The sequence below is a fragment of the Myotis daubentonii genome, chromosome 10 (assembly GCF_963259705.1).
Source record: "Myotis daubentonii chromosome 10, mMyoDau2.1, whole genome shotgun sequence".
Classification (NCBI taxonomy): Eukaryota; Metazoa; Chordata; class Mammalia; order Chiroptera; family Vespertilionidae; genus Myotis; species Myotis daubentonii.
In genome coordinates this window covers 84809416-84823800 of record NC_081849.1, presented here as the reverse complement: position 1 = coordinate 84823800, position 14385 = coordinate 84809416, and the positions used below count along the sequence as shown (strand labels likewise).

The window sequence follows — 14385 nt, the reverse complement described above, 5'->3', positions numbered from 1 at the left end:
AAGGAGGTGCTGGCAGTCTGAGCGTCAGCAGCCGGAGCCTGACATTCACCTGAGCGCGCGCCCCGGCGGGGCTGGCTGAGGCTCAGGGTGTTTGCACAGCCTGCAGGCGGCAACCAGCGCTGAGCCTGGCTCGGGGCGCAAATGTCAGGGACTCTCCCGGGGAGGTGAGCTGAGCGTGCCTGTGAGGCCCCGGGGATGCCAGGGTGTGGGAGGGAGGACCTGAGGGGCTCCTGCCCGTCGCTGCCCTGGGGCTTCCTCCCGGCAGGGGAGAAAGACTGACTGTGGGGACAGGAAGCCCCAGTGTGTTTCCTTCCTCCCAGAGCGGTCAGCCCTCAGGACCGCCGGCCCGGGGTGCTGCCCACACCTGTCCCGGCTCTCGGGGCACCGAGCCAGCTGTGACTCTGGACAGACCGCCCATGCCCCCCGTTCACATAGATCCACAAACCGCTGCTCTGACGGTGGCTGACCCCTGGCGAGCAGGAAGCGGGAGGCGTGTGCTCCATCCTGCGCGAGGGGGGGGGGGGGGGGCAGACGGGACTTCCAACCAGCCCCTCCAGCCGTCACGCCCACCGGCTCCAGCAGGGCCGGCCTGGGAGCCACACGCACCGCCCTGGAGGCCCCGATCGGGCTGCAATCCTGGCTCCATGCTCACCGGCTGTGAGGCCTTAGACTAGTCCCCTACCCTCTCTGGGCTCAGAGGCCTCTGCTGCAAACTAGAAATGACCAGGTTGCTGGCCAGAGGGATGGCCGTGAGGCTCAGGGGAGGTGCCGCGTGTGGACTGCCCCGGCTGCAGGCGCCCGATCACGCCCGCCCCCCCCCCCCACCTGACCACGTACCCCCGGCATGATGACCTTCTCCACGTCCTTCATGATGTCCTCGTAGGCGTCGGGCTCCTGAGGGGCACAGCTGGGGATCAGGGGGCGCAGGTAGCCGGGCTCCACGCTGGGGTAGACCTGGCGCCCCTCGATGCCCTCGATGTAGTCCGCTATGTAGTCCACCATCTCCCGCCCCCGCCGCCGGAATTCACTTGCGTCCATGGTGAGGGGCTTCCTCAGAGAGAACCTGTAGGAGACAGCGGCGGGGGGGGGGGGGGGGGGGGGGAGGGGCTGATGGGCGGGGCAGCACAGCACCTCTACGCGGGAGTGGCCGCGTCCGAGCCAGCTGACTGCTGGGGCCGCCTGGGCAGTGCCCCCGATGCCCAGGACTACCAGGTCCCTGTCAGGCATGCTTTTTAAATTTTTTAAAATATATTTTTATTGATTTCAGAGAGGAAAGGAGAGGGAGAGAGAGAGAAACATCGATGATGAGGGAGAAACATGGATCGGCTGCCTCCTGCACGCCCCCTACTGGGGATCGAGCCAGCCAACCGGGCCTGTGCCCTGACCAGGAATTGAACCGTGACCTCCTGGTTCGTAGGTCGACGCTCAACCACTGAGCCACACCAGCCCGGCTCAGGCGCGCTTTTGTTCTGCATGTGGACGGCGGGGAAATGCCTCTGGAGCTGGAGACTGTGACCAATTGCCCCACGCTGCCCCGCTGGTCAGCTGAGGCCAGCGCCACGCCTGCCCGTCCTGCGCACGTTGGTGAGACGGACACACCGCCTCCACGTCCACCCCCCCGGAATGGCAGCACCGGCCGCGCACCGGCTGGGGAACATGCTACCGCGAGACGACGAGGCCTCAGTTCGTGCCTTGAGTGCGGCCGAGCCAGCGAGCGTCCACCGGCCGCGTGGGAATACGCAGACGGACCCCCGAGTGGGCACCTCGGGGGGAGGGGCCCCGGACAGTCGCCCGCTCAGGGTGTGTGGGCTCTGTCCTCCTGGACTCCCGCTCCCGTCCCTTCAGCTCCGCCCCCACCCTCGCTTATCCCTGTCACAGGCACTTGGCGAGGCGACCGCATGGCCGTCCAAGTGGCTGAACAGTGTCCTGAGATGGACCCAGCGGTCTGGGCTTGGTGAAGCCTGTTTGGGCTTAAAAATTTTACCTTGGGCCCGGCCGGCCTGGCTCAGTGGGTGAGCGCTGACCTATGAACCAGGAGGTCAGGGTTCGATTCCCCGTCAGGGCACAGGCCCGGGTTGCGGGCTCCATGCCTAGTGGGGGGGTGTGCAGGAGGCAGCTGATCAGTGATTCTCTCTTATCACTGATGCTTCTCTCTCTCTCTCCCTCTCCCTTCCTCTCTGAAATCAATAAAAATATGGTTAAAACATACATATTTAAGTAATTTTTTTTAACCTCCGGCCTGTGGACGTGCAGGAATGCGGGAGGTAACCTGCCCCCTCGCTCACCCCTGCCCGCCCGGCTCCTGTCTCACCAGCTACCTGTCCGCACGCTTTGATAAGTTCAACAGCTCCCCACCCTCCGCGGGCATCTGGAGTCCTTCCTTGACAGATGCTTGCTCCCTGAGTGCCCCCACGGCTCTGCCGTGACTGCAGCTCGAACAGAACGCGCCCGGCGGCCTGCGTGCTCTGCAGACATTGTCTTCATGTTTGTGTGGCTCACTGTGCTGTCATTTATCCTGACCTGTCAGAAGGTCAGTGTGGGTGCAGTCCGTTCTCACGGTCTCTGCCTTCACGAGTGGATGCTGGTGAGCGACTGAAAACGATGGGAGCAACTTCTCGCTGCTTGACCGAGGGCAGCCGGGCCCTGGCAGGGAGGCTCGGGTGAGGGCCGTGCCGAGTTCCGACAGCGCCTGGGTTCTCGGAGGATCAGCTGCCTCGAGCAAAAGCAGGCAGACACATGCCAACCTGCCCCCCCCCGAGCTCTTCCCGGCGGGCGTGCAGGGTCAGACCTGGCTGCCCTAGTGGAGTCCGGGCGACCTGCCGGGGCCTCGGTGCACACCCGGAGCAGCTGGCGCCCGCGGTGTGTCTGTCTGCGACTGCCCGCCCCCAGGCTGGGCAAACATTGGCTGGGAGAGGTAGACAGTGACCAAGGCCGTGGCGGGTGCCTCGCCAGGCCCGTGAGCCGGTGCCTGTTGACACAACCGGACAGCGTCACCGGCAGCTGAGCTCCGTGGCGCTTCTCGGGCAGCCCCTGTCCACACTGCAGGGGGCGTGAGCCGGTCCAGCCCTGGACTCCGGGCCCAGCATCTGGTCGCATCAGTGAGCGGCTCGGTGCAGAGCCAGCCCAATGCCCGCTCACACGACGCTGGGAGGCAGCGCAGGGCCAGGGACATTTAAAGGAGGTGCCACAGCCCGGCCGGCGTGGCTCAGGAGGTCAGGGTTCAATTCCCGGTCTGCCAGGTGCCTGGGCTGTGGGCTTACTGCCCAGTGGGGGGCCGTGCCTGAGGCAGCCGGTCCATGGTTCTCGTTCATCATTGATGTTTCTATCTCTTTCTCCCTCTCTCTTCCTCTCTCTCTCAAATCCATAAAAAGATACTAAAAATAAAAATAAAAAAGGCTGCACAGCAATGTGCGTGGCCCTTTGGGTGTGGTTTGAGAATTCACACGTGTCCCGGTCACGGACTCACATGCTAAGTTATCGTTTCTAAGCAGCTCGGTGTTGGCCTGAGCCTCTGAGTTAGAACAGAGTGAGAGGATTGGGGGCAAGCGACCAGCTGTCGCCCTGGACCCGGACCCCTCTCACTGCTGGAAGCTGCCCTGTGGCCCGAGCCAGAAGCCGCATCAGGTGGTCCACACGGGAAGGGCCAGGAAAGCCGCCAGCGAGTCCGAGCCTGCGCTGCTGCTTCTGGGCCCAGGAGCAGAGACGGGGAGGCCTGCTTCCCGAGTCATAGGTGCTGCGCGTCCTCCCCGGAAAGGGGTAAAGAGCATGTAAATGCTCCCCTTTGATCGAGATAGAAAAGGAGGCTGGGGAGGGCCGGGGAGGGCAGGGGAGGGCCGGGGAGGGCCGGGGAGGGCCGGGGAGGGCCGGGGAGGGCCAGGGAGGGCCGGGGAGGGCAGGGGAGGGCAGGGGAGGGCTGGGGAGGGCCGGGGAGGGCTGGGGAGGGCAGGGGAGGGCCGGGGAGGCCAGGGGAGGGCCGGAGAGGGCCGGGGAGAGGAAGGGGAGGGCCGGGGAGGCCAGGGGAGGGCCGGGGAGGGCCGGGGAGAGGAAGGGGAGGGCCAGGGAGGGCCGGGGAGGGCCGGGGAGGGCCAGCAGGGTGGGCCTCTGACGGGGCGAGGCGGCTGCGACAGGGCGGCTGTGGTCCCAGGGTGCGAGGCTGCGAGGCCACGCGGGGCTGTTCCCTTGTCCGAGGGGCCTCCGGCTCGAAGCCACAGACCTCCCACCACGCGCAGGCACCCCTTCCCACTGTCTCCCACGCCTGCGCTGATTTTTGGGGAAATCGAGGTGCCTTGTTGAAACGGGGTCCTCCGGTTGGCGTAGAAGAGGGTGCACCTTGGTATGGATGTCCACGTGCCAAGTCCCCGGTCAGGCTCCCCATCTGCTCTCTCGTTTCGTCTCCGTGATCTCGCTCAGGACGGTCAAAACCGTGAGCCCTCCCCCCCCCCCGCCCGCTGCCACGACCCCCCCAGACGCGGAGGCCGAGGCTGGGAGACTGAGCACCCTGCACCGTGAGGTCAGGGCGGGGGGGGCGGGGGGGGGGCGCGCTGCCGCTGCTGCAGCTCCCGAGGCCTGGAGCGCCGCCAGGCGCAGGCACGTCCCGCAGGTTTGGCCCGAGCACGAGCTGACAAACCCTGGGCAGAACCTCAAGACCAGAAACTCCAAAAACCAGTTTCTCCCGGAGCCGCAGGGCAGCTCCCCGGCGCCTCCCTCGGGAGCACGTTCCCGCACACCGACGGCCTGGGCGTGGGCAGCGCTTCCTGGAGGCGTCCAGGGCGGGCCCCGACCCCAGGCCTCCCCCTCCGCCCGGGCAAGGCCCTGACGCCAGGCAACCAGGGAGCTCCCCCCGGGCTCCGGACCACCTGGCGGCTCCGGCACGGCCTCTCTCCCGCTCAGCACTCAGCGCCGCGTCTGCTGCCGGGCGGACGGGGACCCAGCACAGGCCCACGCCCATGCCCATGCCCACGCCCACGCCCACGCCCACGCCCATGCAGTGGCTCCTGCATCCACCAGCCTGCAAGGCCGGGTCCCTGCCCCTCAGCCTCCTCGGCCCACAGGCCGGCAGGGCCCTGTCCTCCACGCAGCTGCCCGACCGGAGCCGCGTGGGTCCGGCCCCGAGCCCAGGGCTGAGCCTCTCGGGCTGTCCCGCAGCCGGGCGAGGACGGAGCCGGCGCTGTCTCTCCTTCGACCCACGAAACGCACAGGCTCGTCGGAGACCGCGCCGCCGGCTCTCTGTGGCAGGGCCGTCAGGAAGGGACGGCAGCATGTGCACTTGCTCCCGGGGAACCACTGCGATCCCCGCTCACACCCGCGCAGCCGGTTGTGACGAAATACACAGCCGAGGGCCGGCCGCGTGGCCGTGGTTGAGCGTCGACCTAGGAACCAGGAGTCAGGGCACAGGCACGGTTTGTGGGCTTGATCCCCAGTGTGGAGCGTGCAGGGGTCAGCTGATCCATGATTCTCTCTCATCGTGGATGTTTCTGTCTCTCCCTCCCTCTCCCTCCCTCTCTGAAATCAATAAAAAATAAAAAATAAATATAAAAAAGCTGAGAAGCTCCTGAGCAATTTCAAAAGCAAAGGCCGGTCAGCGCCCTCACCCCGGGCGATGCTGCTCCAGTCCCCGACTTCGGACAATCACAGTGCTCACCACGCAGGCGTGCAGCTGGGACCCCCCCCCCTTTCCCACAGCCCCATTCCTCTGTCCGCATGAGCACGGTGCCGCGTGCACCCCACCCAACCCGCCACGCACCTTGGAGCCTTCCCGGTCCCTGGCACACGGCGCAGCGCCACGGGCGGGCGGCAGTGGCTGCCGTGGGTGGTGCCCGGTCAGGGTGGCACAGCGCCCTCAGGACACCAACTGCCCGACGGCACTGAGGGGTGGGCCCTCCGCCCCATTTCCGGCCGCACACACGGAGGGACAGGGACGCCCCATCAGGGCGGGGCGCACCCACCCCTACCCCCGGGGGCTCTAATCACTCACCGCCTGGCACATGCAAATCACAGTGGTAATGAAAGTGAGCGTTTGAATTTCGGGTAATTGGAGTTGCATCATTTCGCTGTTTGCTGTTCCAGCCCGTTCCTATAAAACCGCCCGGCACTGGCGCGTGAACCTTCCTCTTCTGCGCCCGGGCCTCCGGGGACGCCTCCCGGACGGAAAGCGCCCCCCCAGCTGCGGGAGCCCCGCGTGCTCGCCGCTCCCGGGCGTGTCCGCTTCTCCACCACCGATTCGATTCCGTGGCAAAGACTGACCCGGCGCCTCCCTCCCGGGCTCGGGCGCCGGCCCAGGGCTGAGCGCGGCTCCAACAGGTCAAACTGCGGCCACGCGCACCGTGGTCCCGACCTCAGGACCGAGAGGTGACCCGGCTCCGGGTGGCACGACCCGCCGGGTGGGCCCCGGGCACATCTCACCTCACGCTCCCAGCACCTGTGCGGCGGGGGCGGGGGGCTGAGGGGGATGTGGGGGCATGGGGGCGGGGGGCTGAGGGACGGGGGCGCGGGGGCAGGGCCACTGCTGACCCGGGAAGGCTGAGAGCAGGTCGCAGGGGGCGCACAGCAGAGGGGCGTTCCTGAGCCCACAGCCCGCCCTCCCCGCACCGTGGGCGTCCCTGCCACCTGCACCGTGTGCACCGGCCCCTGTGTCTCGTGGCCGGAGGACTCAGGGCCCCAGGCTGGAGCGGCCGGGGGCTCCCCCTGCCCCGAGGCCAGTGGCTCTCAGCCTTCCTAACGCCGCGGCCCTTTAACACAGCTCCTCATGTGGTGACCCCCAATGTCATTGTTACACATGGAACATCATTAAAGATAGTGATTCATCACAGAAACAATATGTAATTATAGATGTGTTTCCGATGGTCTTAGGCGACCCCTGTGAAAGGGTCCTCTGACCCCTACAGGGGCCGCGACCCACAGGTTGAGAACCGCTGCCCGGGGGTGTGGTGGAGACCCGCCCCGACCGGAGCAGAGTGGCCAGGAGAGGCTGCCGCCTCCTCCCGCAAATGGCGGGTAAACACTCCGCGCTCTGTGTGCTCAGCCGCTCTGTTTGCAAAGCAGCGAAGGAGCCGCTGGGCCAGGGAGGCGGGGCGGTCCCCGCAGCTCTGGGCGCCCCCAAGCCCGGGTCGGTCCCTGCAGCCTGGGACCCCACACCCGCCGCCCGGCCCCTGGAGAACAGAGGGTGTGAGCCTTTCTCCCAGGCCGGTCCACTGCGCTGCCCCTTCATGCCCTGAGCACCCGCCCCCGGGGTGCCCACAGGCACCATGGAAACCTCCCGTCAGGGGAGCCTCCCCCCCCTACTCAAATGGAGTTTCTGGGGGCCAGGGCAGCCCCCCGGGAGCCATCCTGCGGAGGGGCCGGGTGGAGCCCCGGCCTGCGTGTTCTGAAGGGCGGGGCGGGTCCTGCTGATGTCAGTTATGCCCACCGCTGTGTGCAGAGCGCCCACCGGGCCGGAGCGGGGAGGCAGGAGGGAAGGGAGAGGCCGCGCGAACCCAGGATTTCGGCTTTTCCCAAGGCCCGGGGACACCCCACGGCCGCGTCCTCCTTGACCGGGACGTCCCCTCCCCTGCGGGGACCTCAGGGCCGTCCCCAAGATGAGAGAGTTCCCTCTGGCCCCTCTGACCCAGGGAGGGGCCGCCTCGCCGTGGCCGTGGCCCCTGCTGTGGGTCTGGCTCGGAGGGAAGCCCTGCGGAAGCGAAGGAGCCCGCTGCCGGCCCTCCCTGAGTCAGGGCTCCGGGGCACCCAGGCCGGCCGCTTGGACTTTCCCTGGAGACGAGCAAACAGAGCTCCGGGCAGAGGGCTGCTCAGCGCCCGCCCCCCGCCCCCCGCCCCCTGCAGTTACCTCTTATTAATAAAGCAGCGCCCACCTGTGCCCAGCCCTTGACAAACATCAGACCCATTTTACAAGCACCCGTGGGAGGCCACCCTGGGCTCCCCCCACCCCGGCGGCAGGGGCTGGGCGCCCAGCTGCACCCTGCCAACTGGCCTGCCGGCCCCACCCCCTCCACCCCGTGTCGCAGCCCCCTGGGTCCCGATGCCTCAGGGACCAGCTGGACACAATGGCCGCTCACTCCTGTGTCTCATCAAGGCTCACAGGCTCCTCACCCCACGAGACGTGTTGCGTGGGGGCCACTCGGGGGGCACCTGTGTCCCAGGAAGTTCCCGAGCAGCCCCACCTGCACACACTGGAGGCCAGGTCGTCCCCATGCCCATCCACCCGGCCGGAAGCAACAGGCAGACCTCCCCCCTGTCCCCAAACCGGGGTCCCACCCGGGGCCGCTCCCCGGCCTGGCCCAGGCTCGGGAGGCAGAGCGGTACTCACGCGGCCGCTCTCGCTGTCTGTCCGCCCTCTCTCCTCCGCGACAGTTGAAAGGCACAGAGGATGCGATTACGCGATTGCCATTTATGCAGACGGAGTGTCCGCCCCCCGAAGCCAATCAGAGTCACGCTGCTCTGCTCATTCACAGGCAGCATCTCCCGCCGCCGCCCGCCCCCGGGGCCTGGCCAGAGAGGGCTGGGCAGGACCAGGGGACCGCGGAGCCTGAGGGGCCAGGGGCCAGGGCCGAGGGAAAGGGGTCCCGTGTCCCCAGTTCCTGAGCGAGCCCAGCCCCCGTCCTGTCCAGAGGCGCCAGGGCCGGGCAGCCGGGAGCGCTTGCTGTGTGACAGGCTGGGCCAGGCCTCTCTCCTCCCCCGGGGGCGACGGGCACCCCCGACAGGAGGGATGGAGGCTCAATGTGCCCAGCTCCTTCTGCTCTGTTCTGGTCAGAGAAGCAGAGGCAGGAGAGGGTTTGAGCCCAGGCTCATCTGATTCACAGCCCTGTTCTTCCACCCAGAAGCGACCAGCAGCTCTTCACGCAGCGGTGGGCTCGCTCCCCCACCTCCCGCAGGCTGGGGGGCAGGACAGGTGCTTTCCCTGTAAGGGGCACAGAGCCTTGTGGGCCCAGGGAGGGGCTGGGGCCACTCAGGCGGGAGGCGCAGGTGGGTTCTGCTGCTCGCACACACACAGGCACACGCACATACATGTATACACAGACACACATGCATACACACAGCATGCAGACATACACACCAAACACACCCACAGCATGCTGACACTACACCCTCAGCACATACGTGCACACACACAACATGCAGGCACCACGCCCACATACATGCACATAGCATGCAGACACACATGCAATACACAGCACGCAGACACCACACGCACAGCACATGCATGCACATACACAGCACGCAGACACCACACACCCCACAGCACCTGCATGCAGGCATGTGCACACACTCCCCACACGTGTGCACACACAGGCCTGTGGCTGTCAGGAGCCAGGAGCTCTGCCCACAGAGCCAGGGACCTGGTCCGAGGAAGCAGCAGGCCCTGGACCCCGTGCCCTCTGGGCAGAGACCTGCTGGCCTGAGCCGGCCAGGGGCCGGGCTGCTCCTCAGCTGGTGGGCAGCCGGCAGGGCAGCTGGCGTGGGCACAGCCGCTGGAGGGAGGGGCTGGCAGGGCCGAGGGGCAGGGGCACAGCCAGCAGGAGGACGCTCTGCCCCGCCCTGCGAGATGGGCCCCCTGCAGGGGAGAGGCAGGCCGGCGCCCCCCTGGCTGTGCAGAGGCCACAGGCCGTGGCCTGGAGGGGGCGCTGGGGCAGGTGGCCGTGTGCCAGGGCTGGGCAGGGCGCTGGGCCCTTTGATCCTGCAGGGCGGGGCTCTCCCAGCTCGGCTGGCGCAGGCCCTCGTGACCCAGGGTGACCCGCGGAGGCCACGCAGGAGGGCACAGGTGGGTGAGGGGCTGGCCCCAGCACGGGCCTCCGTGAGAAGAGGCACATCGTCCATTTCACAGTCCCTGTGCCGGGACAGGCCTTCTGGAAGGTTCCACACAGGCGCCTCCGCCCCTCCCCACTGCCTCGCATGTAGATAACGTCCTCCCTTCATCGGACTGACGGACAGAGGAGACAGAGGCCCAGAGAGGTCGGGGCACTTGCCCAAGGTCACAGAACTCCCCAGCGGCCCGCCTGCCCTTGTGTGTGGCCGGGCCCACCACAGGGTCCCATGCCGGTGGCAGACAGACCTCGGGAGAACAAACAGAAGAGACAGCCCACAGCTGCCAGCTGCGCCCAGCGCTGCAGGGCACGGACGAGGTGCGGCCGAGCGGGGGCCCGGGGCTAGGGCCTGGGAGGCTGTGCACGGGCACCAGTGTGGGGAGGGTGGCGTGATGGTCACTCCAGCAGAGCTCCGAGAGCAGATGGGGTCAGGGCGGCGAGTGGCGGGGTCTGAGGTTTCTACACGAGGGGGAAACACCCCAATGTGGAGCGGGTGGAGGCGGCAGGCCCTCAGCTAGAATCCGTCCTCGCTGCCCAAGGGGTGACTGTGGGCCGCCGCAGTGCGGATGACGGACAGGACCCGAGTGAGGACAGGAACAGGAGGGCTGGACCTGGCCAAAGGCCTGCTGGGCTTGCAGGAGAAACTTATGAAAGCGTGGGAGTCTGGCCAGTGGTGCTCAGTGGTGAGCATCAAGTACGACCCAGGAGGTCAGGGTTGGATTCCCGGTCAGGGCACAGGCCCGGGTTATCGTCTCGACCCCCAGTGGGGGGCGTGCAGCGGGCGGCCGATCCATGATTCTCTCTCATCATTGATGTTTCTCTCTCTCCCTCTCCCTTCCTCTCTGAAATCAACAAAAATATATGTTTTAAAAAATCCCAACACAGACATTTGACTAAAATAAAGGGAAACGCAAGCGTCTGGGAAGGGCCAGCTGCTCTGCAGGAGGAAGAGGTCATGCCTCTCACCCCTCGAGACCCATGTCGCTGCGAAAGGGTGAGGTTTCTGCTGCGAGGATGCACACCTGGCCGAGGGAACCCAAGAGCGGGCCTAACCCCACCCTCCCGTCCCCCCGCCCCCCAGGAGGAGAACAGGAACTGATGTGGAACAGCAGGCACAGCGCTGAAGGACGGCCTAGGGCAGCGGTTCTCAACCTGTGGGCCGCGACCCCTTTGGCGGCCGAACGACCCTTTCACAGGGGTTCCTAAGACCACCCTGATATCAGATATTTATGCGACGATTCATAACAGTAGCCGCATGACAGTGATGAAGTAGCAACGAAAATAATTGTATGGTTGGGTCACAACATGAGGAGCTGTGTTTAAAGGGCCAGAAGGCTGAGAACCGCTGGCCTAGTGCGTGGTGTGGGGCCCGCTGGCCCGCAGGCGGGGAAGTGAAAGCCGGGAAGCCCTCCCTCCTGGGGTGGGATCCTTAGCGAGAGGCCGACTTCCCAGGACGACGGGAGTGCAGGTGATGACGCTGGGGGGCCGAGATCTCGCCTACGGGCCCTCATCAGCCAACCGCAAACGCCCCACCAGCGGGGCCGCAGGGCTCTTAGGAATCTCTCCTTCCAAGGACACACGGGGGCCGAGCTGCTGATTGCGGGCGAGGCCGCAGAAATACCGGCATCCCCGGAAACGGGAACAACGGGTCTCAGGAACACGGCAGAAGGTGGCCCTGTGGTTCGTACCAAAGGCGAGGGGAGTCGTAACATTTACTCATCGTCTCCCACGAGCTGGATGTTGTCCAGACGCTGTGATTTAGTCCTCAGACAACTACCAACACCCACTTTCCACTGAGCCAAACCGGTGAGGGCAACACCCGCTGCTCCCCAGGGAGAGCCAGGCCCGGGGACCCCGTTACAGGCCGTGGGGGGGGGAAGAGGTAGAGAGGAGCAGAGGCTGGGCGGGTCCCGTCTGTGCCCTCACGCCCAGCACCCGCCGGTCAGACGGGCGACAGCAGGGACGGCCACTGCCGGCCCCCAGCGCGTGGAGCGCAGCCACCAGCCCCGCCCGCGGCGGAGTCACCCCGAAGCAGGCGCTCTGTGCTGTGGACCGGGGGTCAAGTCACAGGTGCTGCCCTTTCCCGCGGCGACCGCCCGATTAGGACCAACAGGGAGACTCACCGGCCGGAGTCCTGTCCCTGCGGCGTCTGCCCCCTCGGGAGAGCGGGCCGGGAGGCTGGGTGGCGGCCGGCAGCCTGGGTTGGAGCTCACGCAGGTCTGCCCAGAGCTGCGCACCCACACGGCCCTGGGCCCTGGTTTTCAGCCTCATCAGCTGGTTAAACATTAACCTCTGGTGGTGATAAAGCCTCGCCCCCGCGAACTGCGTGCCCATCTCCCGAGCGGGCAGCGCCGGGCAGCGCTGAGCCAGGGCCTCGGCTCGGGAACAGTGTGCGGACCTCAGGTCCCTGCTTCGTAGAGACCTGAGACTTTTCGTGACCCAAACAGACCCCGTGAGAAACCCTCAGGAGGTTCTGTCGATCCTACTCCTCAACCCGCAGCCTCGGGCCGGGAGGGTCCAGCTGTGCGCGCACGTGGGGCTGGGGCGCTTTCAAACGCAGCCCGTCTCCCGCTGCTGAGCAGACGCCCCCCCTAAGGAACCGGGTGCGAGGGGGCGGCACGAGGGGCGGATCCCCAGCCCGAGGGGGAGCTGTGCGGCCGGTCCTGCGGGACCCTTGTCCTCGGCTGCCTGCAGCTCTGCATTTAGATTCCCCCGCGCCCTCCAGGGCGGCCACAGGGCTAATCCTGCCTCCCGGTGCCGCCAGGTGGGAGCGCCCATGTGGGCAGCTCCAGTGGCGGGTGACCCTTGAGCACCACTCCCCGAAGCGTCTGAGCTGCAGCGGCATCGGCTGGCAGCTGCAGCCTCGTGAGAAGGCAGGCAGCTGACCCACCCGCCCCCCGGGGACCACCTCTCATCCCTGGCATTTGGCCTTTTGGGTTTGGGTTATGGTGGCCTGGGTCCCAGGTGACCTTTAAGGGGAGAAATGCAAGGTCGGGTCAGACCAAAGCCACCCGACCCTGCAGGATGCCGCCTGCGGCTCATCGCAGGCCCTCGCCCCCAAGTCCTCCCTGAAAGTCTCCCTGTGGCACAGGTGAAACAGTGGTAAGAACCCAGGTGGCCCTGGGCAGGTTGCTCAGTGGTTAGAGTGCTGGCCCGCGGACAGAAGGGTTGCGTGTTCGATTCCTGATCAAGGGCAAGGGCCTCAGCTTCAGGTTCCATCCCTGGCCCTGGTCAGGGCGCGTGCAGGAGGCAACCAATCAATCGCTGGGTCTCTCTCACATCGAAAGTTCTCTCTCTCTCTCTTCCCTCCCTTCCATTCTCTCTAAAAACGAATAAAAATCAATGGAAAAAACAGCCTCAGGTGAGGATTAGAAAAGAACTCAGATGCATGGTTTCCTGGGGCACGAGCAATGCCCCATTCTCTCCAGGTCTGTGACCCTGGAGGCCGGGTCAGCCACGGTCAGCCCAGTGCCTGCCAGTGGCTGAGCTTGGACTGTGCTGCGCCCGGCGGTTGGGGCTGTGGGTCCACCTGGGCGGCAGGTTAAGAAAGAGCTTACAGGCAGGCTGTCTGTGTCGAGTCCACGGGCATTTCGCACGCGCCTCAGCGGGGAGGGTGCTCCTCTGAACGGCCGGCTCTTCCTACCTCAGGGACACCCTGGCTCCCCCAACCAGTCAGGGGCCTCCTTGTTTTGGCCCCTTAAAGCTGAGGGCGTTTTTGTAGCCGTCTCGAGGCCACGGGGATGTCCGCTCTTTATTTCTTAGGCTCAGGCCCTTGGTTTAGGAGTCTCTGCGCCCGACCTCCCACCTGCCCCCTCCCGCAGTGATGCGCAGTCTCCTTCCACGTAACCGTCTCGGTCAACTCCCTCGGACTTTCCCCAGGACAGGTGAAGGTTAGCGCGGCTCTGAAAGGAAGGGCCCCGGGCAGCCAGGCGCGTGGAGACCTGGCGGAGACGGCCTGACACGGAGACACGGCAGTGAGGACGGACCGCCGCCCGGGGGCATGCTGGTGAGGGCAGGGCACGGACGGACGGCGAGCCTTGGGGAGGGAGATGGAGGCTCGGGCTGGGCACAGGTCGGGGGCCACAGAGGGGCGAGCTGCAGGTGCAGAGGACCCTCCCGAAAACAAGGACAGGAGCGTCGTGACGCCCCAGGGAGCTCCTGCGGGTGGGCAAGGCCGCGGCGGCGACAGGACTGCACCCTCTTTGCGTGGGTGGGGCGGGCGGCCAGAAGCACATCGCGCCCCAGGCGAGGCCACAGCCCTGTGACCTGTCCCACTGGGGTAGCTGTCAGATGGGAGTGCGGATGGGTCCATGAGGTGCTTGCGACCCCCGAGCGGAGACGGCGCCTGGCGCCTCCAGGGCTGTCCAGCACCCGTGGGGACCAGCACGGGGCCCACCCAGCCCGGTGCTGACCTGAGACCCAGACTCCGTGGGGCCCAGGAGCTCGCCCACCGCATGCCGGTTCCGCTCCAGCTGCCCACCCCCCGCCCAGTGCGAGGAGGCACCATCATCATCCTACATCACTTCTAGAGAGTTTCAGCTACTGACCAGCTGGCGGCGTTCAAAATAAAGAGACAGCACACACCATG

The 14385-nt window shown here is 66.4% G+C and overlaps 1 protein-coding gene across 3 annotated transcripts in view; it reads right to left on the bottom strand.

Moving 5' to 3' along the window:
• DDC (dopa decarboxylase) overlaps window positions 1-12056 on the bottom strand; it is a 41056-nt gene extending 29000 nt beyond the window's left edge. Inside the window, exons 1-2 of one of the 3 annotated variants that reach the window (XM_059655909.1) lie at window positions 11921-12056; window positions 838-1063 (exon numbers count right to left, since the gene is read on the bottom strand). In XM_059655909.1, the coding sequence (XP_059511892.1) occupies window positions 838-1038 (201 nt within the window). In that variant the 5' untranslated portion in view covers window positions 1039-1063; window positions 11921-12056. Of the gene's footprint in view, window positions 1-837; window positions 1064-5743; window positions 5803-8302; window positions 8386-11920 lie in introns of those variants that run through there. The other 2 variants (XM_059655908.1, XM_059655910.1) reach the window with 2 other exon arrangements.
• Window positions 12057-14385: the final 2329 nt, after the last annotated feature.